Source organism: Rhinoraja longicauda, chromosome 1 (genome assembly GCF_053455715.1).
Source record: "Rhinoraja longicauda isolate Sanriku21f chromosome 1, sRhiLon1.1, whole genome shotgun sequence".
In the NCBI taxonomy this organism is placed as follows: Eukaryota; Metazoa; Chordata; class Chondrichthyes; order Rajiformes; family Arhynchobatidae; genus Rhinoraja; species Rhinoraja longicauda.
This window is the reverse complement of record NC_135953.1, coordinates 129,579,971-129,606,490: the sequence shown is the minus strand read 5'-3', so window position 1 is coordinate 129,606,490 and position 26,520 is coordinate 129,579,971. Positions and strand designations below refer to the sequence as shown.

The 26,520-nt window shown below is 41.0% G+C and overlaps 1 protein-coding gene across 4 annotated transcripts in view; it reads right to left on the bottom strand.

Moving 5' to 3' along the window:
* The window catches only part of rapgef2b (Rap guanine nucleotide exchange factor 2b), a 262,350-nt gene that overhangs the window by 139,077 nt on the left and 96,753 nt on the right, over positions 1-26,520 (bottom strand). For all 4 annotated transcript variants that reach the window (XM_078406666.1, XM_078406684.1, XM_078406675.1 and 1 more), the window contains 2 exons: positions 19,495-19,570; positions 14,648-14,815 (listed from right to left, as the gene is read on the bottom strand). In XM_078406666.1, coding sequence (XP_078262792.1) covers positions 14,648-14,815; positions 19,495-19,570 — 244 coding nt within the window. The remainder of the gene's footprint in view (positions 1-14,647; positions 14,816-19,494; positions 19,571-26,520) is intronic.

Below are 26,520 nucleotides of genomic sequence, written 5' to 3'. Positions count from 1 at the left end.
TGTGGAGCCTTTTCAACGAGGGTGCCCATGATTGGAGTATCTTAGCTATAAGAAGAAGTTGCCGAAACTTAAGATTGTTTACTCTGCAGCATCAGAGGTTGAGGGGAGTCTTGACAGAAGTTTATAAAGTCATGAGGCATAGATAGGATAGATAGTCAGAACCTTTTTCCCAAATATGGAACCACAAATACTAGAGGGCATAGGTTTTCAAGTGAGAGAGGAAAAGTTAAAAGGAGATATATGATGCAATGGGCCTCCTCCAGTGCCATAGTGAGGCCCACTGGAAATTGGAGGAACAGCACCTCATATTTCACCTGGGCAGTTTGCAGCCCAGTGGTATGAACATCGACTTCTCCAACTTTAGATAGTTCCTTTGCCCCTCCCGTCCCCTCCTCCTTCCCAGATCTCCCTCTATCTTCCTGTCTCCACCTATATCCTTCCTTTGTCCCGCCTCCCTGACATCAGTCTGAAGAAGGGTCTCGACGCGAAACGTCACCCATTCCTTCTCTCCCGAGATGCTGCCTGACCTACTGAGTTACTCCAGCATTTTGTGAATAAATATATGATGCAAGTGTTCTTTTGCACATCAGGAGTGGTAGGTGACATAAGGAACTGCAGATACTGCTTTACAGAAAATACACGATGCGCTGGAGTAACTCAGCTCATCAGGCATAATCTCTAAAAAAACATGAATAGGTGACATTTTGAGTCAGGACTCTTCTTCAGACCAATTGGGGTGATGGGAGAGAAATGTGGAAGTGAACTGGGAGCAGGACAAAACCTGGTGAGTGACAGGTGAAAAAAGCTGAAGGGGATTTTTGATAGGCCTGAGATGAAAAAACAAAAAGTGTGAGAAAAGCTTGAAAAGGTGAGAATTGTGAAGCCAGAACAAGGAATATAGGTGAAAGGAGACAGGGGAGGAGGAAGGGGAGAAATGGGTGTGAATCTAGGTGGGGGGTACATGGTTGAGAGAGGGAAATAACGAAAAAAGGGGTTGTTTGTACATTAAGTACTGAAATTGGAAAATTCAATATTCATACCATTAGGTTATAATCTACCCAAGCGAAATATGAGGTGCTGTCCCTCCAGTTGGCATGTGGCCTCACTCTGGCATTTCCTAACTATGTACCTGCCCAAATGTTCTTTAAATGTTGTTATTGCACCTGCTTTAACTATTTCCTTTGAAAGTTCATTCTATATACCCACAATCCTCTGTGAAAAATGTTGCCCTTCAGGTTCCTCTTAAGTTCTTCCCCTTTCACCTCAAACATATGCCCTCTAGTTCTTTATTCCCATAATCCTATCCATTCCCCTCCTGATTTTATATGCCTCTATAAGATCACTTTTCAGCCTCCTACTCTAAAAGAAATACGTTTTCGCCATCCCAACCTCTCCCTGCAGCCCTCGAGTCTTGCAATCATCTTCGTAATTCCTATAGAAGGGAGACTAAAACTGATTTAAGTGCGGCCTCACCATTGTCTTGAACAACTGTAACATAATGTCCCAACTTCTACGCAATTCCCTTCTTCACCACTCTATCTACCTGTGATGCCATTTTCAGAGAATTATGTGCTTATACTCTTAGATCCCTCCTGCTCAACAACACTCCTTGGGCATTCACTGTGAAGGTCCTATCCTGGTATGACTTCCCAAAATTCAACACATTTATCTGCATTAAACTCCATTTGCTATTCTTCGGCCCACTTGCCCAACTAATCAAGATTTCAGTGGAATTCTTGATAACCATTTTCACTGTCTATCATACTACCTATTTCAATGTCATATACAACACTCTTAATCATGCCTTTCACATTCTCATCCAAGTTATTGATATAGATGACAAATAGCAATGTATCCCTGATTTACACCTCTGGTCGCAGACCTCTAGTCCAAAAAATAACCTTACACCACCACCTCCTACTTTCTACCATGAAGTAAATTCTACATCCAGTTTGCTAGCTCTCCTTGGATTCCATGCAATCAAACCTACCAGAGCAGCCTACCATGCAGAACCTTATCAAAGGCCTTAATGAAGTCCATATTGACCACATTTACGGCCCCACCCTCTTCAACCTTCTTGGATACTTCTTCAAAAACCTCAATCAAATTCGTGAGACATCATCTCCCATGGACTAAACCATGCTGACTATTCCTTGTTATTCCAAATCTTATATCTTATCCCTCAAAATCATTTCCAGTAACATTCCTACCACATATATTAGGCTTACTGGTCTATAGTTCCCAGGTTTTCTTTGCAGTCCTTTTTAAATAGAGGCATAACATTAGCCATCCTCCAGTCTCCATCACCTCATCAGTATCTAACAATGATTTACATATCTCAGCCAGAACTTTAGCAAATTCTTCTCTAGCTTCTCATAATATCCTTGGATATATCTGATCAGTCCCAGTAGAATTATCTACCATCATATGTCTTAGAACGTCCAGTATCTTTGACTGTAAAACATGCTGGGCTGAAGTCATCTCCATCAAATATCTCAAGTTCCCACGTCTTTCTCCACAGTAAACACGGGAGAAATAGTGAGGACTATGTCAATCTCTTGCAGCTTCACAAATAGATGACCACTTTGGTTTCTGTGGGGCCTTATTTTCTCTCTCTTTTTCCCCTTTTCCTTTAATGCTTATAAAATTGTTTGCATTATCCTTAATCTTCTTTGCCACAACACTCCTGTGCACCCTTTTGCCTTCCTGATTTCCTTCTTAAATGTGTTCCTCAATCCCTATACCCCCCAAAGATACACGTGATCCTTGCTGTCTCTAGCTGACATATACCTCCTACTTTTTCCTAACCAAATCCTCAATTTCTTTCGTCACCCAGGCTATCCCGACATCATCTCCCAAATCTGTGATCACCACCATGGAGGAGAACAAGGGCAACAGGCACAAGGAAATGTCGATGCCTGTAGGTTTCTCTTGATGTCCTACAGCATCCCCAACTTAGAAATATATCTCCAATCCTTCAATTTCAAAACCTATCTAGCAGTTTTATGCTTGTATTTTCATTTGAAATTCAACTGCATCAGTTCATCTTGGCTTCAGCTCTAATTTCCAATCCATTCACAAAACTATTGGGTTTCCCCGAGTCCAAAAATCTACTCGGGCTTTAATCTGTTTTGTAATTCAGCCTCGACAGCTCCCACATGTTTGAATAAGATAAATTCATATTCTTCTGAACTTCAACAAATATTGCCCAACCTGCTCAATCTTTTTTGATCGGACAATCCTTCCACCTCAGGAAACAGGAACCCAGTGAACTTTCTTTAATGGTTTTCTTAGAGGAGTGGCAGAGTGCTGCAGTTGGTAGATCTATTACCTCACAGTTCCAGTGACCCAACTTCAATCAATGCTCTCTGTATAAACTTCATACATTCTTCCTGTGACTTCGTTGATTTAATTTGAGTCTTCCAGTTTCCTCCTAAATCCCATAGATATCTGGGTTGCCCACCGTAACTTGGCTCCAATGAGTAAGCAAGCACCAGAATCGGAGGTGATTGGAATGTCGACGAAAAATGGAATTAGCCCAGGATTAGTGAAAATGAGTGATGTGAACACAGTGGACATAAAGGCCTGTTTCAGTAGTGTATGAGTCTAAGGAAACCAGAAATTTACATTGTACTACAAGTATGGTCTCAGCAAAGCCACAAACAGTTGTAGATTCCCAACATTTTAATATTTTGGAGGATTATGTGTTGTATGCGACGGCTGATGGAGTGGAAGGTAAGGACTAGGGGGACGCTGTTTCTGTTGCGACTAGAGGGAAGGGGAGCCAGGGCGGAGCTACGTGGTACCAAGGAGACACGAGTGAGGGCATCATCTATGATGGGAGAGGGGAACCTTTTTGCCTTGCCAGTTACTTGCTGTACATGCAAGCTAACTTTGATTTTCATGAACATAGATACCCAGAGTTCCTTGTACAATTGCATCCTGTGAACTTTCTCCTTTTAAATGTTTTTTTTTTCATTCTTTCTATTAAAGAGATAACCTTACAAATCTCTACAATACTATTGCTATTTTTTTTACCACTCACTTAACTATATCCTTTTGCAAATTCTGTATCCAGTCAAAAGTTGATTTCCCATCAATCAGCAAATATGGCTACAACACAAACAGTCCCTTGATCAAAATAATTTATACAGGTTGCAAGTAGTTGAGGTGGCAGTCTAATCTATGTAAAATCTTTCTGACCTATTGATCCCAACTCTCTATTCCACCAGTTAGCCAATCTTTTATCAATGTTAATATATTGGCATGATAAATTCTTTTCTTGGGAGGTAATGCTTCATGTGGCACCTTGTGAATCTGGGAATCCAAATACACAGAATCTCTTGGTTTCCCTTTATTTGCCTTGCTCATATTATCATCAAATAACTATATTGAAGGTCCCTTTCATAAAAGTTAACTTTGCTTGATTGTATTATGGATTTCTAAAATGTCACAACTTATGTAGGAATGGATTCTAGTATTTTCCCCAATGACAGATTTCAAACTGACTGGCCTGTTCACTTTCTCGTTTCCGTTGCCTTCCTTTCTTCAATACAGGTGAAACATTTTTAATTTTCCAATCCAGTAAGATATTTCTGGAATTTTGGAAGATCGCAACCACCATCCACAATGCATGTGGATCTCCACAACCACAACACCTCAGGATGCAAGCCAGGATATTTGTCAGTCTTTAGTCTTACTCGTTTGTCTATTGCCTTTTCCAAATGAATGTTAAGATTAAGCTGATTTAACCTACCTGCAGATTTAACATAAAGCATGTTATGCGACTCGCAATATTTCTGATCTATTTGGAAAATGTTAAATATTTGAAGCACTGCAAAGCTCCATATTGATTTTATTACATTGTAATAACATTATTAGAGGGTGGTTCCAATTATCATTACAAATTCTGCACCTCAACTGGAATAAGAAAACAAGGATTCCCAAAGGATAGCTAAGTCACTGCCGTAGAGATTATACCATATCAAAAGTTCAAAATTGCTTAATCAGGGAATTTGCAGCAGAAAATAAAACTAGGAATGCATACCGTTTAAAAAACAGGCTAATCATTCTCAAAATACTACAACAGAAACAAATCCTAATTGGTAACTAAATGGAACCACAAAGAACATAACTTAAGAATACTTCATAAAATGATAGATATGAGAACAATTAAATGATTCACCAACTTTTCTTGGCAGCAGCTGAGTTACAGAAAACAGCAAGGTCTCAACATCTATTGCCAGTTTGGATAAAGTTAACAGATTGCAAACCAGGCGGTAATGGAGGATTACAAATGAGTCCAACAATGCCAGCTAACAGAGTGCAGATAATTGCTATCTCAACCATTGAACCATAAAATGATGCATAACAGGAGGCCATTTGACCAAATATGTTGGTGTTGGCTCCCTGAAAGAGCTAATAATTAAATCTGTTTTTATTTAGGAATTGTGGAACTATCATAATAAATGTATGCACATGTGAATGTCGAGGACAGGATTAGGCTCCATCCAATAACTCTTGTGTTTAGAAAATATTTTTAAATGTGCAATCAAAGCACAACATTAACATTCATATGGATAAGGCAGAGGCAAAAATCACTGCCTGTGGTGAGCACTCAACCCATTCACCCGATGAAAAGGAAAGTAGAAATTGGCCAAATAAGCCAAAGCTAGAAAATAACAAAGAAACATGAAAAATAGAAAAGACATAGGCTAGCACAGTGGCACAATGGTAGAGCTGCTGCCTTGCAGCACCAGAGACCCGAGTTTTGATCCCGACTAGGGGTGCTGTCTGTACAGAGTTTGCACGTTTGCCCTATGACTGCATGGGATTTCTCCAGGTGCTCCAGTTTCCACCCACATTCCAAAGTTGTGCAGGTTTGGAGGTTAATTGGCTTCTATAAATTGTCCTTAGTGCTTTTTGTTAGAATTAGAGTACGGGTGATCGTTGGTCAGCATGGTGGGCCGAAGGGCCTGTTTCCTCTTTGTATGTCTAAACTAAACTAAATTAAACTAAAACTAAACTCAAATTGGATTTGTCCCTATACCATTGTAAAATGCCCGAGATCTGAAATCATTGAATCTTAGAGTTATACCAGACAAAATAAATTCAGTCCACACAGTATGAACCAACTTTTCATAGAACAATCTAATTAGAGGCATTCTCTTATTCTTTCCCTGTATCCCTGCATATGTTTCTCTTCCTTATTTTACCTATTATAATTTGAAGTCTATAACTGCTTCTTTCCCATGACTCAAATCAAGCAAGACATCTCAAATCTACATCAAATAGATTTGTGTTATCTTCCATCCTACTTAAATATAATATTTATCCTACATATTTTGTATGTTATAGGTTTCTAAATCATTTGTTTATTGGACAAATGAAAGAAAAGCACAGCAGAGTTTTACATCAGCAATCCTCTCTGATTTATGGATCCCAGTTTGGGTAGCAAAACAACTTAAACAACAGGTACCATTGCAATTATTTTCCTTAATGATCTCTGAAATTACAAAACATCAAATATGTTTCTTTTGAAATGCATTTAAGCCATTATCACATCACTAAATTAACATATTTTGGAGATCATAATATCCAACATTTCATATAATAAAGATTTTTTTGATAGAGTTTAAATGTGTGTTTTCTGTGTATTAATCTGTCACTGAAATTGAATAAATTACAAAAAACTATCTAAAACTGATCAAGAATTTATACACATTCTAGCTTTTTAGCCACAAATTTTGTTTTATTTCCTCTGGTTAACAGACAGAAATAGACAAAATAGGTCATATTGAGATTGGGAGGCTGTGAGGAGTTGGGTGCCAGTGCTGTTCACAAACTAAATTAAGAGTCTGTAATGAGGGACTAAGTGTAAGATATCCAAGTTTGTTGTTGATGGAAATATGGATTATTACAAGTATGCAGAGAAACTTCAGTATTCAGATAGGCTACGTGAGTGGGTGGATAGTCATCAGATGTAATTTAACGTGGAATACAAGGTCATACATTTATTCGTAAAAATAGTAAAACAGAATATTTAAGTGGTGAGGGAATGAAAGGTCTTGGGATCAGAGGGACCTGGATGCTTGGACACAAATCTCAAAAAAACAGCAAACAATTTTTTTTTAAAGCCCCTCCCTCCCTTTCTTTACCACCTACTGCCCTACTCCCCTCCCTCGACACCCTCTTCCCTTCCTCATCCCTAAAAACCCTCCCTTCCCTCATTTGTTTCCCCTCCCCTTCCTTGACCACCACCTTCTCCCTTCTCTTCCCTATTCCCACATAACTACCAGCACGTCTTCACATCCCATCTAACCTTAACCCAAACCCAGAGCCCCCACCATGGTGAGCAGCTCAGATTTTGGATCGCTGGCTGCGGCCCCATTCACAGTGCGGCGACTTCCCACCAGCCTCTACCCACGCACTCATCTGGGTCTCAGGTACATGGTGGTGGTCTCTGTGGCGGCAGCCCAGGCACTTCCCGGTGTCCACAACAACCCTGAGACTCCCCACCTTCCCCAGCGCCAGCCCCTTCCCGCCCACGTCACCGCATGGCCGGATATGGACATAGCTTCCACTCACCCCGGAAGCTGGGGAGTGGGGAGGTGACAGCTGCAGATCGGACTTGCATTTGCCTTCTGTGCAAAATTCATATTTCCTGTGAGTTTAAGCAGTCATGTAGCTCACTTTCTGTGTATAATCCAACAGCTCTGGCTTTTCCCCAAATCATCCCGTGGGCCGGATTGGACCCCTTCGCCGGCCGGATGCGGCCCGCGGGCCGGTATTTTTACACCCCTGCTGTAAGGTTTCTCAATAAAGTGTACTAGATCTAACCATTTCTGGCTTCTTCACTTTCATCACAATATTGCAGATGAATGCAAAACATTCTATTCCATTTGCAACTCCTCAGAAAATAAAACAGTGCACAGGCAAAATAAAAAACAACATCTAGACAACATTCAGCCATGGGCTGAAGTGCCAGGCAATATCGACCATCTGGGCACAAAGTATAATCACTGACATTCAAACGACATTACTACTGACAACTACCCTGTCATCAACCTTCTGAGGTCACACATTCAATTTCACCAGCCATTAAAATACAGTGGCTACACAAGGTTAGAAGCTATGTATCCTGCAGCAAACAATGTATCTTTCAAATTCATAAAGCCTATCCAAGGCGCAGGCAGGCCAAGAGGCTGACAAAATACTCTCCACTTGCCATACTCAGCTCCAGCAACATTCAAGCAGCTCTGCATGCTTACCATCCAGACCAAAGTTAGACACAAAATGCTGGTCAGGCAGCATCTCTGAAGAAAATGGATAGCTGACGTTTCGGATCGGAACCCTTCTTCAGACGGAAAGATTGTTTATCTCCACAAAGGAAATTGGGAGGTTGTCATTGTTAATGTTATTCATCTATCATATCATATCATATATATACAGCCGGAAACAGGCCTTTTCGGCCCTCCAAGTCCGTGCCGCCCAGCGATCCCCGCACATTAACACTATCCTACACCCACTAGGGACAATTTTTACATTTACCCAGCCAATTAACCTACATACCTGTACGTCTTTGGAGTGTGGGAGGAAACCGAAGATCTCGGAGAAAACCCACGCAGGTCACGGGGAGAACGTACAAACTCCTTACAGTACAGCACCCGTAGTCAGGATCGAACCTGAGTCTCCGGCGCTGCATTCGCTGTAAAGCAGCAACTCTACCGCTGCGCTACCGTACCGTGCGCTATCTACCTACTAAAACTCTCGTCTGTTTGTTTGTTTGTTCCTGAACTACAGCCAAAACGGTACACGATAGCGAGACAATTTTAGGCCCACCTTACTTACCTTTGGTGCTAATGTAAGAAGTTTAATTGAAATCGGTGTTATATTTTCAAAGTTATTCACATTTTTAAGTTTAAATCTATCTCCTAGGGAGGGAGGGGGGAGAGAGGGAGGGAGGAGGAGGATAAGGGGGGTTGAGGGGGATGGAGTGGGGGGGGAAGGGGAGGGGAGGGGGGGTGGGGAGGGAGTGGGGGGAGGGGGAGGAGGGGGAGGGGGTGAGGAGGGGGGAGGGGGAGGAGGGAGGAGGGAGGAGGGGGGAGGGGGGAGGAGGGAGGAGGGGGGAGGAGGGAGGGGAGAGGGCGAGGAGAGGGTGCTGTACCAATGCAGGTGAGGTTTGGGCCGAACGGGTCCACGGTCTAGTATTTCATAAAATGAACATTTTTAAAATCCTACTGTCACATAATTATCAGCATTTTGCTCGAAATGCTAAAAATAAATTTGCCTAAAAATGCTTTGCTCAGCAAGTTCCGTTAGAACAGAATGTGATATAATCAAAAATGTGATCTTTAAAAATGTACCTGTTTAAACATTAGCTTAAATGATGAAGGGTTTAAATTGCCACTGTTAATTTATCTGTTCCCTTAAACCCTCAATGACCTTCTCAGTGCAGTCAGCACTTTTAATTTTACAGAAAAAACAAAATGCCCTTCAAATGGTCGGAATGAGGAGCAACACACAAAGCAAAGAATCTTTGCTTGAATGTTTGTCACTGAACAAAAATGGATTGTAAAAAAATATACTCTCAGCAGAAGTTGTCAGGAGATATTTTAAAACCATGTCATCACAGCCGAACCTAAATCTCATCATGATTACACCGATTCAAATAATAAAACGTAATCCTCTTTACAGTGCATCAGAGATTGCAGCATCAAGATATTATTATGTACAAATGAATCAATTTATTTGTAATTCCTTTCATATAGTATTTCATTCACACCCTGAACTTTACAACCTAGAGTTTGACACTGTTCCGTACACCAACCTTCTCCAAAGTCCCAAGTGGAAATGCAGACATATAATTTCATTCCTTATTTATTGTATTCTAATCAAATACTTGCCTCTGCAATGATTTCTCCTGTGGGTCCTCAATCTTTATCTTCACGGCTTTATTATTGGCCCCAACTTCCGTAACCTCACAACTGCCCCATCCCACTCTCTAATTTCCTATACATACATTGTCCCCTCAATAATAAAAAGAAAATAGTATCAATTTGCACTGTGACAGTACCTGCCTCCCTTGGACGCTGCTCTGATCCCTATCACTGGCTGCCTGACCAGGAGAGGTCAATCTCCAGCAACATTGGTAACAAGCCGGGTCCAATCAGCTGATATTGGTTTAGCTTGTCAGCTTACTCCCGAAAAACACAGGCATTCGAGCTAGAGAGAAGGGAGGTGAGAGATGAAGGAGGAGAGAAAGAGGAAGAAAGAGAGGAAGGGAAAGAAAGTGGGGCAACCCCTGCTAGCTGTGTTCTGCTGTCACAGGTTTGAGGAAGACTGAGCCACTGGGACAAACCTGAGACCACCAGCGCCATCGTGTGGTCAAGACTGTGCTGCTGGGAACAAGTCCAAAACAGCCAGCTCCTCTACTGAGGACAAGAATGAGTGGTTGGGACAAGCCTGAGATCCCAGTGCCTCTTCCTGCCCACGGACAACGAGGGACCAGGGTACCCAAAGAGCACCAGCACCGCCTCTTCAAGCCCACGGTTGAGCCGCCAGGATAAACGAGACACCCCCAGCGCCTCCTCTTGAGGCAAGGGTGAAATACAGGGAGAAGCCTGTCTCCCTCTTCGAAGACCAGGACTGCGTTGCTGGGACAAGCCAGAGATGGCCCGTGCCTCCACACATGCGCCCTGACAGCCAGGGATAAATGCCCCTACATGGTCCTGGACTTTCTTATCATTGTAAATAAAATATATACGCGAGTTCACCTTACTGGGAGTGTCGATGTGGTCACTGCTGAAACCGGCGTCATTTCCGACGCAAAAGCAAATAAACAGACTCCACCCAGTTAGTTCCTCTTGATCATCACTTCTCATGACCCTGTCTATAATCTCGATCTATGAGCAGATACTTCCTGCAGTTAAAACAAGTTTCGATTTTTAGTTTAGTTTATTATTGTCACGTTTACCGAGGTTCAGTGAAAAACTATCCAGTCAGCGAAAAGACTATACATGATTATAATAAGCCGTCCACAGTGTACAGATACTGGATCAAGGGAATAATGTTTAGTGCAAGATGAAGTCCAGTAAAGTCATCCGATTAAAGATAATTTGAAGATCTCCAATGAGATGCATGGTAGCAGGACCGCACTCGAGTTGGAAACTGTAGCTATTGTCACTTGTCCCGAACACAAACTTTGTTCCCCAATCACCGACTCCATGCATTCCTCTAAAAATGCACAAAATTGAACCAGATTTTTCCTACATTCATATTATATTTAACACTGAATTGAGCTTTCGACCACATATTCAGACTAATACCAACATCACATGCATTCACCTTTATAATAATGGCTTACACAGTCTCTTCCTCAGCTCATTTAGTCCAGGAAACACTCCTCTATGAATTTGTGAACTCTAAACTTGGTCATTTCAATGCATGCCAGGCCAGGCACTTCATTCACTATATGGGAAAGTGGTCTCCGTGTCAAGGCACAGGTTGGAGAATGGGACCAACTTGACTGTTCTAAAAAAAGACAAACTTGGTAAGCTGAATGACTGCCTCCTTTTATGATTCAATGATTCTCATTTCTACAATGCAGATAAACCTCTGAAAATGGCTCATAGAGTTCCAGCAATCCTGGTTTAATCCTGACCTCCAATGTTGTCTGTTTGCCCAATCTTCCTGTGACTGCATGGGTTACCTCCCACATCCAAAAGACATGCAGGTTCGTAGATTAAATAGCCACTTGGGAATAGTTGAGTTGTGGATTCTGGGGGGAGTTAATGGGAATGTCGAATTTTTTTTAAAAATTGGATTAATGTAAATGGGTACATAATGGACAATATGGACTCACGCCTGATAAATGTACGACTCCATGACTATTTTGCAAAAGTGCCTGAAAATGAATACCCCATTTCTGGTGAGCATGGATAGTGAAAAACTGTTAATTGATAACCTACTGCAAATTAAGTTTTAAGCAGTTAATATAGCTCGTTAAGATTATCTAATAAATAAGATATATTTAGTTTAGCCTATATCCAGCACTCAAGTGGAATACATTTCATGAAGTGGAAAATAAAAAATATATATTATTATTCAAGCATTCAGTATTCTAGTTAAGTCAGCTTACCAAAAGCATGAAAGACTTCAACACCTAACCATTTGAAATCATGCAAATAATATTATTCATACAACCATGTGTTCCGGTGTTATTTTCCATCCCATTTAACTACAATAGATATCTATATGTTGCAAGTTTCTGAATTATTTGTTAGGCAAGTAAAAACAAGACAGCAGATTTTCACATCAGCAAACCTCTGATTTATGAATCCCAGTTTTGGGCATCTCAATAACATAAATATAAATACCATTGCAATTATTTCCTCAATGATCCATGAAATAACAAAACATAAAACATGTTTCTTTTTAAATGCTTTTAAGCCATTACCACATTACTAAATTAATATATATTATGGAAATCACAATATTCAATAGAGTGCTAGTTATCGTCATCAGTCACCAATAACTCAGTGCCCACAATACCTCTGCATTTTCTCAAACTGCTAAAATTACAATAGCAAAACTAATAAAACTCCTACATTGCCATATTAATCACAATAAATTTACAGCAAGTCACCCCAACTAAGCAGTACTTGGAGTTCAGAAAATTATGTCTGGTTCATTAACCATTCAATTTCTTAACAAGGTGAATAAGATGATTTACAGGTTACATCTTTAGAATCAAAAGCATATTTAAATCATTGCTCACTTTGTCTCGGACATGCTAGTGAGCAACAAAGGGGCCCCACAGGGGTCGGTCCTCTCTCCCTTCCTGTTCATCTACATCTTGGACTTCAGATACAACTCGGACTTCTGCCACCTGCAGATGTTTTCGGATGACTCTGCAATTGTGGGCTGCATCAGTGAGGGGAGAGAAGCTGAATAAAGAGGTGTAGTCAACAACTTTGTTGAGTGGTGTGGGCTGAATCACCGGCAGCTCAACACCGACAAGACTAAGGAGTTAGTGGTGAACTTTAAGAGGACAGGAACACCCCTGTCCCCTGTCTCCATCAAGGGTGTGGATGTGCAGTTTGTCAGTGAGTACAAGTGCCTTGGAGTTTACCTGGACAGTAAAACTGGACTGGTCCAGGAACGCTGAGGCACTGTATGAGATGGGACAGAGCCATCTGTACTTTCTAAGGAGGCAGTAAGATGCTGCAGATGTTCTATCAATTGATGGTGGCCAGTGCCATCTTCTCCGCTGTCGTGTGCTGGAGTGGCAAGGTGAAGGCCGTGGACGCCAACAGAAATAACAAGCTCATCAGAAAAGGCTGGCTCCATCCTGGGGGTGTAGTTGGATTCACTGGAAGTGGTCTTGGAGGAGAGGATGCTCCTCAAACTGCAGACCATCTTGGACAATACTGTTCACCCCCTCCATGACACACTGGTCTACCTGAGGAGCACCTTCAGCAACAGACTGGTTCCAGCAAGATGCAACGCAGAACGCCACAGGAGATCCTTTTTCCCTGTGGCTATCAACTGTACAACTCCTCCCCCTTCTGTCTTGGGGTAGTAGAATGACTCCCCTCCCCCCCCCCCCCTCCCCCTCCTCAACCTTTGCACATCCCAAATCATGGACTTTCCCCATCACTTTAATTTCACGTTTCATGTATCTTGGTGTGTTTTATGTCTGTTGGCGGAAACCAATTTCCCTCCTGGATAAATAAAGTTATATCGTATCGTACTTTGTAGTATGTAAATGGTGGTCATTTATTTTTTGTTTATTAATCTATCCTACTGTATAACCCAATTTTACTGCTAAATTTACAGATGAGAGGTTTCCATCTAACTTTTCTTCCCAACTAAATAAAACTTTAGCAGAGAGAATGTATATTTGAAATAGTCAATTAAAATTATGCAATCTTTCAAATATAGATATTGAAATTACACCATATAGTTTTACCCAATTTTCTGAATATATCTTACTAACTGGAAAGTCTGAAGAAAAACTTAACTCTTTAGATGTTCACAAAGCCATCAAAGAAGCAACAAAGTAATCATGTGCAAACTCCAACACATTCAGGTCTATATTGAATACTTTTGTAATGTTGGCGAGCTTTACGTGCCGACTCCTGCATACTTGTACTGTATGCAAAACAAAGAATTTCACTGTACCAAGTGCATGTGACAATGAAGTATCAATCAATCAATCAACGTTCATGATAAGATGTTCAAGCACTTCCTACTGCAATGATCAATACTCCCGGGAACAAAAGATGCAAAATTCTTAAAACCATATCCAAATATCAAACTGCAAGGATCAACAACGGTAAATCCAGAAGATCAAGAAAATTAGATAAAAGAGATAGGTTACTTTATGATTATCTATGTAAAATATGCAGTCTCGTTGTCACACATTACTCCTCTTTCCCTTGGATAAAAAGCAATCTTTGCTTTCAGAAACAACTACAATCAGAAAGGCCAAAACACCATTGACACAATTATCCTTAAAAGGCATTTTTTGTAACATGAGTTTTCTTCGGAATGTAACTTATTGCATTATAGCAGAACTACCTAGATGCATTACCAATGGGCAATAAAAAAGAACTAGTGAATAAAACTAATCAAACACACTTACTGTGTGATATCCTCTTGGTAAAGGTGGTTTTCCCACAGGATAAGGATCCACCGTATCAATGATTGTTTGCCGCTCCCCTTTCTGGTTAATTTTCTTAAATCGCCTACGTGATTGTCTGTGAGAAGCTTGCCGTTGAAAATATTCCTCATTTTCATCCATGTAGTCCACCTTCAAAGAAAACATACTTTAATAAAAGGAAAGGATTACATTAGGCAGTTTTGAAGAGCATTCAACACCCGTTTTATGGAACTGCTGGTGAAATTACTTAATCTACTAGGGTGATTAACTAGATGGGGCAACAACAACTTCAGCAATATTTTGATTAGGTGAATCCCGAACAGCTCAGTGCAATTTCTACAAAGCTTCCCTAAAGAAAATTAGGTGTAAAACTTGTAATAATATTCAATCTTCAGATTCCATACATTTTTTGAATTTTTATTCTGTATTTTTGTTTTCCTCCTCTCTTCCAGACTGCTGGACAATGCACTTTTAATTCCAAAAGCACAGTGCAAAAACAATATTCCTTTGACAGTGAACTATATTTCATTTTGACAATGCATACGAAGCACTTTTCCAGCCCTAAAATTGAGTTTTTGTAGTCAACACTGTATTCATAACAACAAAGATTAAATGACCAGGTGCAGACATTGCTTTGCACTACAAACATCTTTTCAATTTGAAGAACTTCCTCTGCAGATTCGAACATAAAATACAACTTGAAACAATCCCAACTCATATTGAACTGTTTATAGCTTTTCTTTGTGGAATGAGAGGGAAATTCAATTGCATTTTTTAAAAAAGGGACTTTTCCCATCTTTATGCATGGTTTATTAGCCATTAGTTTATGAAATTAAGTAATTATTAAGGCAAGAAGATTAATTAAAAGAATAATAGTTAGCCAAATATTATTGTTTTTAAAAATAAATTACATTTTTTGATTATACAGTGTCCTTCATAATGTTTGGGACAAAGACCCATCATTTATTTATTTGCCTCTGTACTCCACAATTTGAGATTTGTAATAGAAAAAAATCACATGTGGTTAAAGTGCTCATTGTCAGATTTTAGTAAAGGCCATTTTTATACATTTTGTTTTTTATACAGTTGGCCTTTGTAAATTTTCCCGAGTGTGCAGGAAGTGGATGCAATAGTGAGAGTGTGGACTCAGTGATCCGAAGCAGTGGTCCATGCTGTAGCTCTAAGCCAAACTAAACAGAGGCATCATGCCCGACACCAGATTCCCAAAACAAACATTCTACTCCAAGCACCATCATGGGAAATGTTTATAAGGAAGAAAGAAAAAATGCTTCAAGTATTAGGCAAGTTCTTTGGGGGAAAGCACCTTGCATCTCCACAAGAGGAGCATCACAGGCCTTGTGCAAACAGGAGTACACAATATTCTAAAAATCCTACTCTTTTTTGTAAGACCTGATGCAGATTCCACAGAGGACTCCTCAGTCACTTCAGAACACGCAGAACCAGAGAGAAAGCAAGTCAATCTCAGCTGCAAGGGACTACCCATAAAAACATCTGAAACCATAAGTATTGTTTAATGTACTCTTAAGGCAATATAAAAGATAGACTGTAGAACTTGTGGTTGATCTTTCTTTCAAATAAAAACTTCAAAAAATAGTTTAACTATAAAAAGCTACTTTTAAAATTCATTACAATCCCATAGGTTTGTTTCAAACTTTACTGTGGACATAATTGTTTTTGGATACCAGAGATAATCTACAGCTGGCATCTGACACAAACTAACATCAAGGAAGGTCATTACAGAAATCACAAAACCTTTGAGAGAAGTTTTCTTCGAGGTCTGCAATGAGACCATTACACAAGAACATAACAAAATCAGACCAGGAGGTGGCCACCAGGCCCCTCAAGCCTATCACTTCACTCAATATGACCCCAGCTGTTCTATGCAACCCTCAATTCTCTTCTGAGACACTTCCTCATAACCCTCAATTCTTCTTTCAACCCATTGAGTTACTCTATCATTTTATTTCTTTTTTTGTAAACCAGCCTCTGCATTTCCTTGTTTCAACATGTCACATTTCTCTACATTAAACTCCATTTGTCACAATTTCACCCAAATTACTCAATCTGTCTATACCAACGGGCCTGTTTCCGTGCTGTAGTTGTTATATGGTTATATATGGTTATATGGTTATATATGGTAGAATCATAATATTCTCATCAAATATGCTCTTCCAAATATTTTCAGACCTTGCATTCCTTTTCCTCCTGCAGATCATTTATGAAAAGAGTCAACAATTGTAGGCTGAGCCTATCCCTGGAGTACTCTCTGCGGGTTACATCCCTCCAATCTGAAAAGGTCTCATTTACTCCAACTTGTTTGCTCTGTGAGGGTCAGTTTTCAATCCATGTTAACACACTTCTCCAATCTCTTGGCTTCTTAATTTATGTACCTGACTCTTATGTGGTACCTTATCAATTAGCTTATGCAAAATTTAAAAACACTACAACTAATACTCCCATCTATCAATTCTCCCTGATATAACATCAAATAATTTAAGCATATTTGTGAAACATTGTCAAAATCATGTTGATCATGTTTGATTATACACAAAAGATTGATACAAAATGTTGAAGTAACTCAATGGATCAGGGAGCATCTCTGGAGAAAATGGCTAGGTGACATTCTGGGTCGGGATCTTTCTTCAGACTATATTGATAATATTCAGCTTTCCTAAATGATTAGGTATTTCCATTTTGATTACTGACTGTGGCATCTTTTGAACAATATTATACCAATATTATAGTTCCTGGCGTCTTCCTCCCTTTTTTGAACAAGAGAATTACATTATCAGTTTTCCAATGTTCTGGTACCCCCCAGAAATGTTGGAAAATTTCAAGCGTTGGATCCAGATACCTTTGCAGTCACCTCCTTTATAATCCCAGTGATTTGTCTGCCCGTGAGTTTCTCGAATACTCCCTTGTGATTGGGGTTTTTACAAGCTTCTTCTTTTCAAATATTTGAAATCAGCCTGTCTATTATCTCAGAGGGATTTGCAGTGTTCCCCACAGTGAAGACTGATGTAAAAAATTGATTTAAAATATCTGCCATTTCTTTGTGTCAACAGTGTTGCCAGGGCCTACAGAGGCCCGAGTAAGTACTTTGTTTTTCTCCCTTTCGAAGAGAGCATAAAAAACATAAAGAGTGAAACATTGCTCTTGCTTGAGCTACAACTTGGTTTTGTCTTGGTGAAGTAATGGCATGCAACAGCTGCCAAAAGTCCAACTCATTCTCCAGTTTAGATCAAAAGTGTCTTTTAGCTTTTCTAATAACCCTCGAGGTGGTACCTGGGCTTCCTACATGATCTGTATTGCCAGACTCGAATGTCCGAGATCTGGTCCTCAGCAGATTACACATACACCTGTCCACCATTTTCTTCTGAAGTCAATAACAACCAAGGAGTATTCATTCAGATCCATTGCTGAGTCTTTGAACATCACCAAGTCTACCTACACTTAGCAGTCACGTAGTCGTTCCCCTGCCACCCGTGACCAATTTTGGGCAAGCCCATCATTGTAGCTGTAATCTCCAGTCACTGCCTGGACGCAGGAAGAAAGTGCATCTTTGATGGGATCAGCAATGGTCAAAAGTATTAGTTTCTCTGGTGCTGCAGGATACTTGCTAATGGTAGTAAGGAAGCGACTTCTTCAAATTACCCTTGTTGAAGTCCCTGGCTATGATGAGAAAGCCGTTGGAATAAGTAATCTGGTGCTTGTTAACCATGGCAGCTCCTCCACTGCTAGCCGAATACGTGTCTGGGGTGGGATATAGACCACAGTCATGATAATGACAATGAATACCCTTGAGAGGTAGAAGGGGCGACACTTCCATAACTTCCTACAGGGGGTAACGGTGAAAACAGGGGGGAAAAGTGAAAGTAGGACCAGTGCAGTCTGTCAATACATGAGGCATCTGGTGCTCGTTCTCAACAATGGCCCACATTCAACCATGCTAGAATGGTGCATTCCCAAGCCCCATATCTCATGATTAAATGGTTTCATCACCCCTTGAAAAAAGCCTTGCGCACATTGAGCCATACACAATTCAGGGCGTGCAGCGTAGGTTCACTAGGTTAATTCCCGGAATGGCGGGACTGTCGTATGTTGAAAGACCAGAGCGACTAGGCTTATATACTGGAATTTAGAAGGATGAGAGGGGATCTTATTGAAACATAAGATTATTAAGGGGTTGGACACAGGGCAAGAGGAGGCAGGAAACATGTTCCCAATGTTGGGGGAGTCCAGAACCAGGGGCCACAGTTTAAGAATAAGGGGTAGGCCATTTAGAACAGAGATGAGTAAAAATCTTTTCAGTCAGAGTTGTAAATCTGTGGAATTCTCTGCCTCGGAAGGTAGTGGAGGCCAGTTCTCTGAATGCTTCCAAGAGAGAACTAGATAGAGCTCTTAAGGATAGCGGAGTCAGGGGGTATGGGGAGAAGGCAGGAACGGGGTACTGATTGAGAATGATCAGCCATGATCACATTGAATGGTGGTGCTGGCTCGAAGGGCCGAATGGCCTACTCCTGCACCTATTGTCTATTGTAAAGGGACAAATGGAAGGCAGGGATTCCTGGCAGATTCCCAGAGCAATGGGGAGGACAAGGGTTCACTCCAGCTACCCAGCACTGCAATGTTATGTGATGTCTAGTTAAAATACAGGGGGTATGCATTTGTGAAGGTTTGGAGTAGAGTACCAAGACTGCTATAACGAATCAGCACTCTGCATGATAATGCAAAGTGGATTTTGGTATACAATACTCACTTCATCACACGTTCTTTGTTGGCCGAAACTATTAAAAGATGAAGCTTACCACAATCATTTCTGAAGGCTCAAGTACTATACATTCACAGCCACGCCTCAAACTCCCTGCAGATCGCTTGCCAAAACTGTAAAGAAAGAAAAGATGATTAAGATTTAAGCAGCAATTGTTTAAAACATTATATGAGGAAACGTCATCGGTTATATTTACAAATTACTTCTACAGAGCTACAAAAGCTGGAGATCTGAAATAGAAAATAGTGGAGAATCTCAATCAATTAGGCATCATCAGTGCGGAGAGAAACAAAGTTAAGTGACTTTTCTTTGGAACTGGGAACAAGTTGGAGATGAAACATGTTTTAAAATTTAGAGACAAGAAGACAACCAGGAGACAACCGTGATGTGGTTCTAGACCAGTAAACTTTATGTTCAATATCTCATGCTCTGCCTTTTCAGACTTCGGCTATGTGATGACACCAGGAATGAAAGAAACTTACTTTTCTTAAAAGGAAGATCATGTATACTTCTTACCAGTACAACTTAACAAACAAAAAATATTGGCCACTTCCTCACAGATATGCTGTACCAGCTCATGGTCTTTATTTCATCTACCAAACACATTTTCCGCTCCACCTCAAGAGTCTGTAGAGTCTATTTCCTCCATGACAGAGCAGTTCACTTCTCCAAGAATACGCACTTCCCTTTTCGTGGGAACGTCCCCATGCAATTGCAGCAGCAGCAGCATCTCTTCCCTTCTCATCATCAAGAACCTCAAACATTCCGTTTAAATGTAACCACCACTATACCTCTTCCAGTTTCATATCTTACACCTGCTGCTCATGATGCAGTTTCCCCTCTGCTGAGGGAGCAAATGACTGGCTGGGACGCCTCCAATCATTCAAAGGGTGACCCTAAGCTTACAGCCAATTGTTACTTCAACATTTAAACTTATGTGTTCTGAACCTTATCATCCAACTAGGTACTCCAGACACAACACTGGGGTTAACAATTTCAGATCATCAGTATTTCCAATTGTTTCTGATTTTTGTGTTAGACTTCTAGCAGTAAAACATTTTCATTTAGTAATTCATGCAACTTGCAGGGAAATGTTGACAATTCTAGTTCAAGCCATTGGCATTTAAATTCAGGAAGTTTGAGACTCTCTTCTGAACAATTAAGTCCCAAAGTTGCTGGCCAAGTTCCCAGCTGTGCTGCAGCACGGGAATCTATATGGCATCTCTGTAGAGCGCATACTTTCTAAATTCCTCGCTATCTGAACTATTGCTCCATTCAATTGAATGAAGAGAAACAGTAGCATGGGAGAAATATAGGGAGACAGTCTGAAGAAGGGTCCCCAGCTGAAATATCACCCATCCTTTTTCTCCAGAGATGCTGCCTGATCCGCTACTTCAGTGCTCTGTATCTGTCTTTGATGTTGAGAGATATTGTGGAGGAGGTGTTGTCACCTATCCTCACTGATTGAGGTCCGTTATCTCCACCCTGTCCCTACAGTGTGAAGAAGGGTCTCGACCCGAAACGTCACCCATTCCTTCTCTCCTGAGATGCTGCCTGACCTGCTGAGTTACTCCAGCATTTTGTGAATACCATCGATTTGTACCAGCATCTGCAGTTATTTTCTTACTCCACCCTGTCCCTACACTGCAACTTAAAATATTCTTGTCTTCGATCATTAACCTTAAACATTAACTTTGTTTCTCTCCATAGGTGCTGCATGATTTACAAAAAATCATTATTTAATCAGACTTTTAACTACTATGTTAAATAACAAAATACTAATACTTTGCACGATGCAATGGAAAACATTTCCCTTTTTAATTTACAATGATTTACTGATGCAATTCAAAATTCTCATTCAGCTAAATCCCTCAAAGTATTTGCCCCTCCTCATTTGTGTAACCTCCTCCAGTCCTACAACAATCAGAGCTGCACAGCGCTACAACAGTTAGTGACCTACCTAGATTTGATCCATAGCTTGTTTGCACATTGTCTCTGTTAACGGGTGTGTTTCACAAGAATGCACCAGATTCCTCCCACATTCCAAAGACATGCTAGTTGGCAGGTTAATTAGCCACTTATGATTGCAATCAGTGTAGGTCTGTGACATGGGAAATGGTGTAGGGGTCAACTAAAATGACCTGTTACGATACTGTATGGTTCAATGACTTTCTGATCTCTGTTGCATCTATTCTGGTCTCTTGCACATCCCAATTTGCTTAATTACCACAATGGTTGGCATGTTCGATTATAAAAGATTATTGATTATAAATATGGCAAAGCTTACACACCAAGAATGCTTTTTGTTTTGGCAAGATTCTGCAGGGGTGGAGATGCGAACAACCCAGGGAAAGACTAAGAAATTGTCTCCGGGTTCCACAAGTGCTTTTGATCCAGCATCGGTTTTAGGGCAATGCAATGGGTTAAATGCAATAGATCCAGATTTGGGTAGAGCTACGAAATCAGAATCCCTCAGTGTCAAGGTATGCGCTGCACCAAATCAAACTGACATGTAGATTTAAGAGCACAAGATCAAATCAAGATTAGGGAGCAGCTGACCAACAGAAAAAAAAAGGTCATTTTCAGATTGGCAATGCGAGTTGGGTGCCACAAGGATCAATTCTGGCCTTTCAACAAGTTATAATCTATACTGATGACTGGGATGAAGGGGAAAACTGTACTGGGAAAAATGTACTGATGATACAAAGTTGGTTGTATTAGAAAGTTATAAAGACACAAATAATCAGTAACGGTTTCATTGTATGCCAGAAGGCCCGTTCTTCTGCTGTACAGTTCCTGTACTGAACTGAATGAGCATGAACTTGATAGACAAAATAATTTTCTTTTTGGAGATACAAAATCTAATTATGATCTTTGCAAAGCTATCACGGATGCCAAGTGGGAATTCTGAACCAAGCACATTCTCCCTATGACCGCATGTGTTTCCTCCAGATGCTCCGGTTCTTGCCACATCGCAAAGACATGCAGATTCGTAGGTTAAATGGCCTAAATTGCCTCACCCGTGGAGGGAGTGGATGCAAAAGTGTGATAATGCAGAACTAATGTGAATATGGATGATTGATGGTTGGCCTCGACTTAGTGGGCTGATGGGCCTGTTTCCACACTGTACCTTTCAATCAATCAATCAAACGTGTCCCTCCCAATAATTCTATGCATTCTATGCTTGCTTTGAACAGGTCAGGGGAAGGGGGTCAACTGCCCTCTGCCCCTGTACCAGGTATAAGATCACCCTTCCTCAGAGTGAATCTGCAAAAAGCAACTGACCCGCACGGAGTCCATGGTCACGTCCTCGGGAACTGCGCAACCAGCTGGCAGAGGTATTCACAGACGTCTTTAACTTCTAACCACTCCATTCTAAGGTGCCCAACTGCTTTAAGATGACTCCTATCATCTTAAGAAAAGCAAAGTAACATACCTTAATGACCACCTTTCAAAGGCTCTCACAGCCACCATCATGAAGTGCTTCAAGAGACTGCTAATGGTGCACATTAACTCCCAGACAGCTTTGATCCACTGCACTTTGCTTACCTTCACAACAGGTCTATAGCAGATGCCATCTCCCTGGCCCTACTCTCGTCTCTGAAATATCTAGATAACAAAGACATCTAAATTAGACTCCTATTTATTGATGGTAGCGTATTTAACATCATAATCTCATCCAAACTTTATAGGGAAATGTGAGGGGTTGCCAGGTTCTGCTCCAACTCCATCTACAAGTTTGCAGGTGATACCTCTGCAGCGGGCTGGATCTCAAATAATGACGAGACTGAGCACAGGAAAGAGAAAGCTTCGTAACATGGTATCATGAATTTAACCTCTCCCTCAATGTCAGCAAGATGAAAGTAATAACATGCAATACCACGCTTGGAAGTATGGTAGAATACATGCTCAAAGGGCTTCAAGTTGCTAATAGTAAATATTACCAACAATCTGGACCAATCATTGGAAGTTGTGGCCAAAAAGAACACCAACATCTCTACTTGCTCAGGAGACTAGGAACATTTTGCATGTTTCCAACGAACCTTACCAACTTCTAAAGATGCAATGTAGAAGGCATACTCTCAGGTTGCATCAACTTGGTTTCAGAACAGCTCTGCCCAAAACCAAATAAATTGCAGTTATGGATGGAGCCCAGATCATCACACAGATCAAACTCCCCACCATTGACTCTATCCACACTTTACTCTGCCCCAGAAAGTGTACAGTGTAGAAGGCATACTCTCAGGTTGCATCAACTTGGTTTCGGAATAGCTCTGCCCAAAACCAAAGACATTGCAGAGTTCTGGTTGTAGCCCAGAGTGGCCAACATAATCAAGGAGTCGGCAGTTATTCCCTCTTCTCCCTGATTCAGTCGGGCAGAAGACAGAAAAGCTTGAAAGCATGTACTACCAGACTCTGGGACAGTTTTTTTCCACTCCCTTATCACATTTCAGAATGGCTCTCCCATAATTAAGGCGTTGTCACAATGTTCTAACATACCTCATGACGGGACATTAGACTTTATCTCCAGAATTGTAAGCTACAATGCTGAAAGCTATATTCTGCACTGTGGTTTTTTTTTCTTCTCTTTGTTCTACCTGTTGTACCTGTGTAAGGCTTGATTGTATTCATGTATAGTATTATCTGATATAATTGAATAGCAAACAAAAGATTTTCACTGTATTTCAGTGCACGTGGCAATGACCAAACCAATATCAATACAAAAAAATGCTGCAACACTATAGTCTGCACTCTATTATTTTTCTCTTTGTACTGCCTGTTGTATTTGAGCACAATCAAGTCAAACGCATGTATAGTATGATTTCACTGGATGGAACACAAATAAAGTAATTTACTGTATTTCTGTACACAGGACTATAATAAACCAATACCAATCACCTTATCAGAGATTTTGCCTTTATTCTATCCACCCCACTGTCCCTCCCCACCACTTCACCCTTTCAGCAAACAAAAACTATCACATTCTCCCTTTCCCAATTCTGATTGGGGGCCCAGGGCCTAAAAAGTCAACTATTTCTCTTTCCAGATATTGCCTGACCTGCTGAGTGTTTCCAGCATTTTCTTCACATCAGTTCCACACATCCCACAATTGCAACATAGATAGCAAACAAATAACATCTTTCTCTGAGTCATGTGGTAGGGGGTGGGGGGGATAATAGACAATAGGTGCAGGAGGAGGCCATTCGGCCCTTCGAGCCAGCACCGCCATTCAATGTGATCATGGCTGATCATTCTCAATCAGTACCCCGTTCCTGCCTTCTCCCCATACCCCCTGACTCCGCTATCCTTAAGAGCTCTATCTAGCTCTCTCTTGAATGCATTCAGAGAATTGGCCTCCACTGCCTTCTGAGGCAGAGAATTCCACAGATTCACAACTCTCTGACTGAAAAAGTTTTTCCTCATCTCAGTTCTAAATGGCCTACCCCTTATTCTTAAATTGTGGCCCCTTGTTCTGGACTCCCCCAACATTGGGAACATGTTTCCTGCCTCTAACGTGTCCAACCCCTTAATAATCTTATACGTTTCGATAAGATCCCCTCTCATCCTTCTAAATTCCAGTGTATACAAGATCTATGAGGATGCTGCACTACAGCTGCTCTGATTACTCCAGAAACCCTCTTCCAGATCACAATTGCAGGAAAGAGACACAGTACCTGGTGGCATGGTGTCAGGACAATAACTACCCCTAAATGTCAGCAAGAAGAAAGACTTGGGTTGTTAGGGAAGCAATGGGATGCTGTCCTCACCAACAGAGCTGCTGTTGTCAAGTTTCAAGTTCCTTGGTATACTTAACCTTGTCCTTTCACATTGATGTGCTGATCAAGAAAGCATATCAGCCTATTTACTTTCTGAGGCACCTGAGAAGATTCAGTTCTCTACAAGAACTTTATACAGATGCACGATACGATGTACATCTCAGCCGGTCTGCCTTTGACTGCCTGAATCTGCAGAGAATAGAACAGTGCCCTGTCCATCAGTCTCATCACTTTCTTCCATCCAGTCTATCTTTATGGTGCGTTGCAACAGGACGGCTGGGTGTATCATCAAGGCAGTCTGCCACCCCGCCCATTCCCTTCTCTTCTATCTTTTGGGAGAGGATATAGGAGCTTGAAAATTCAGAAATCAAGAACACCTCGGAAGCAAGAAGAGCTTCTTCCCCACTGCTATCCATCTCCTCATTTAATCAGAGTGAGTTAGAGTGTCAAAGTCAGATGTCAGAGTGAGGCCACATGCAAATTGGAGGAACAGCACCTCATATTTTGCTTGGGCAGCTTACACCGCAGCGGTTTGATGTTGATTTCTCTAATTTCAAGTAATTCCTGCATTCCTTCACCCCCTCCCCCACCCTTGTTATCCTACTAGTTCCACTGTATCCCTGTTGTTAGCTCATCTTCTCGAGCCAACAATGGGACATCCTTCCTGACATTATCAGTTGCTAGCCCTGTTTTGTCTTGGCCTTCTCCATCTTTCAGTCTGAAGAACTCATTGGTGGAGCGGGAGCACGTGGCCACTGGCTGGGTGAGGTCACGTGGGGCGCGGGGCGGTGACGTCATCTTATCCCTTATTTGGGAGTGAGGAAGTTGGAAACCCTAATGTACAACTCTCTGGAGATACTCTCAGGATGGTTAACTGAAACTAGATTCATCAAGTGGTCATGAAGATGAAACATTTAAATTAATCTGAAAGGATTGAAAAAAGAAAGCTGCAAGGAAGGTTTTCAAAATCATAAATGGTTTTCATAGAATGAATGATGAGAAATATCCAGTAGCAGAACAGGTCAGCAAACAGCTGACACAGAATGAAGAACCAAAGCTAACTCGAGGAAACGCAATTTACACAGCAGATTGTTGTGATCGCGAATGAATATCCTGAAAGTATAAAAATGTATTCAATGCTAACATTCAAAAGAGGACTGGATAAATACGAGAATGGAAGTAATTTACAGTGCTATGGGACAAAAAGGCAGATGGAATTAAATGTTAGCTAAGTGAGACAACTAGTTTTTAAGTATAGTTTTGATAGATGAGAGGGAATTTCAGAG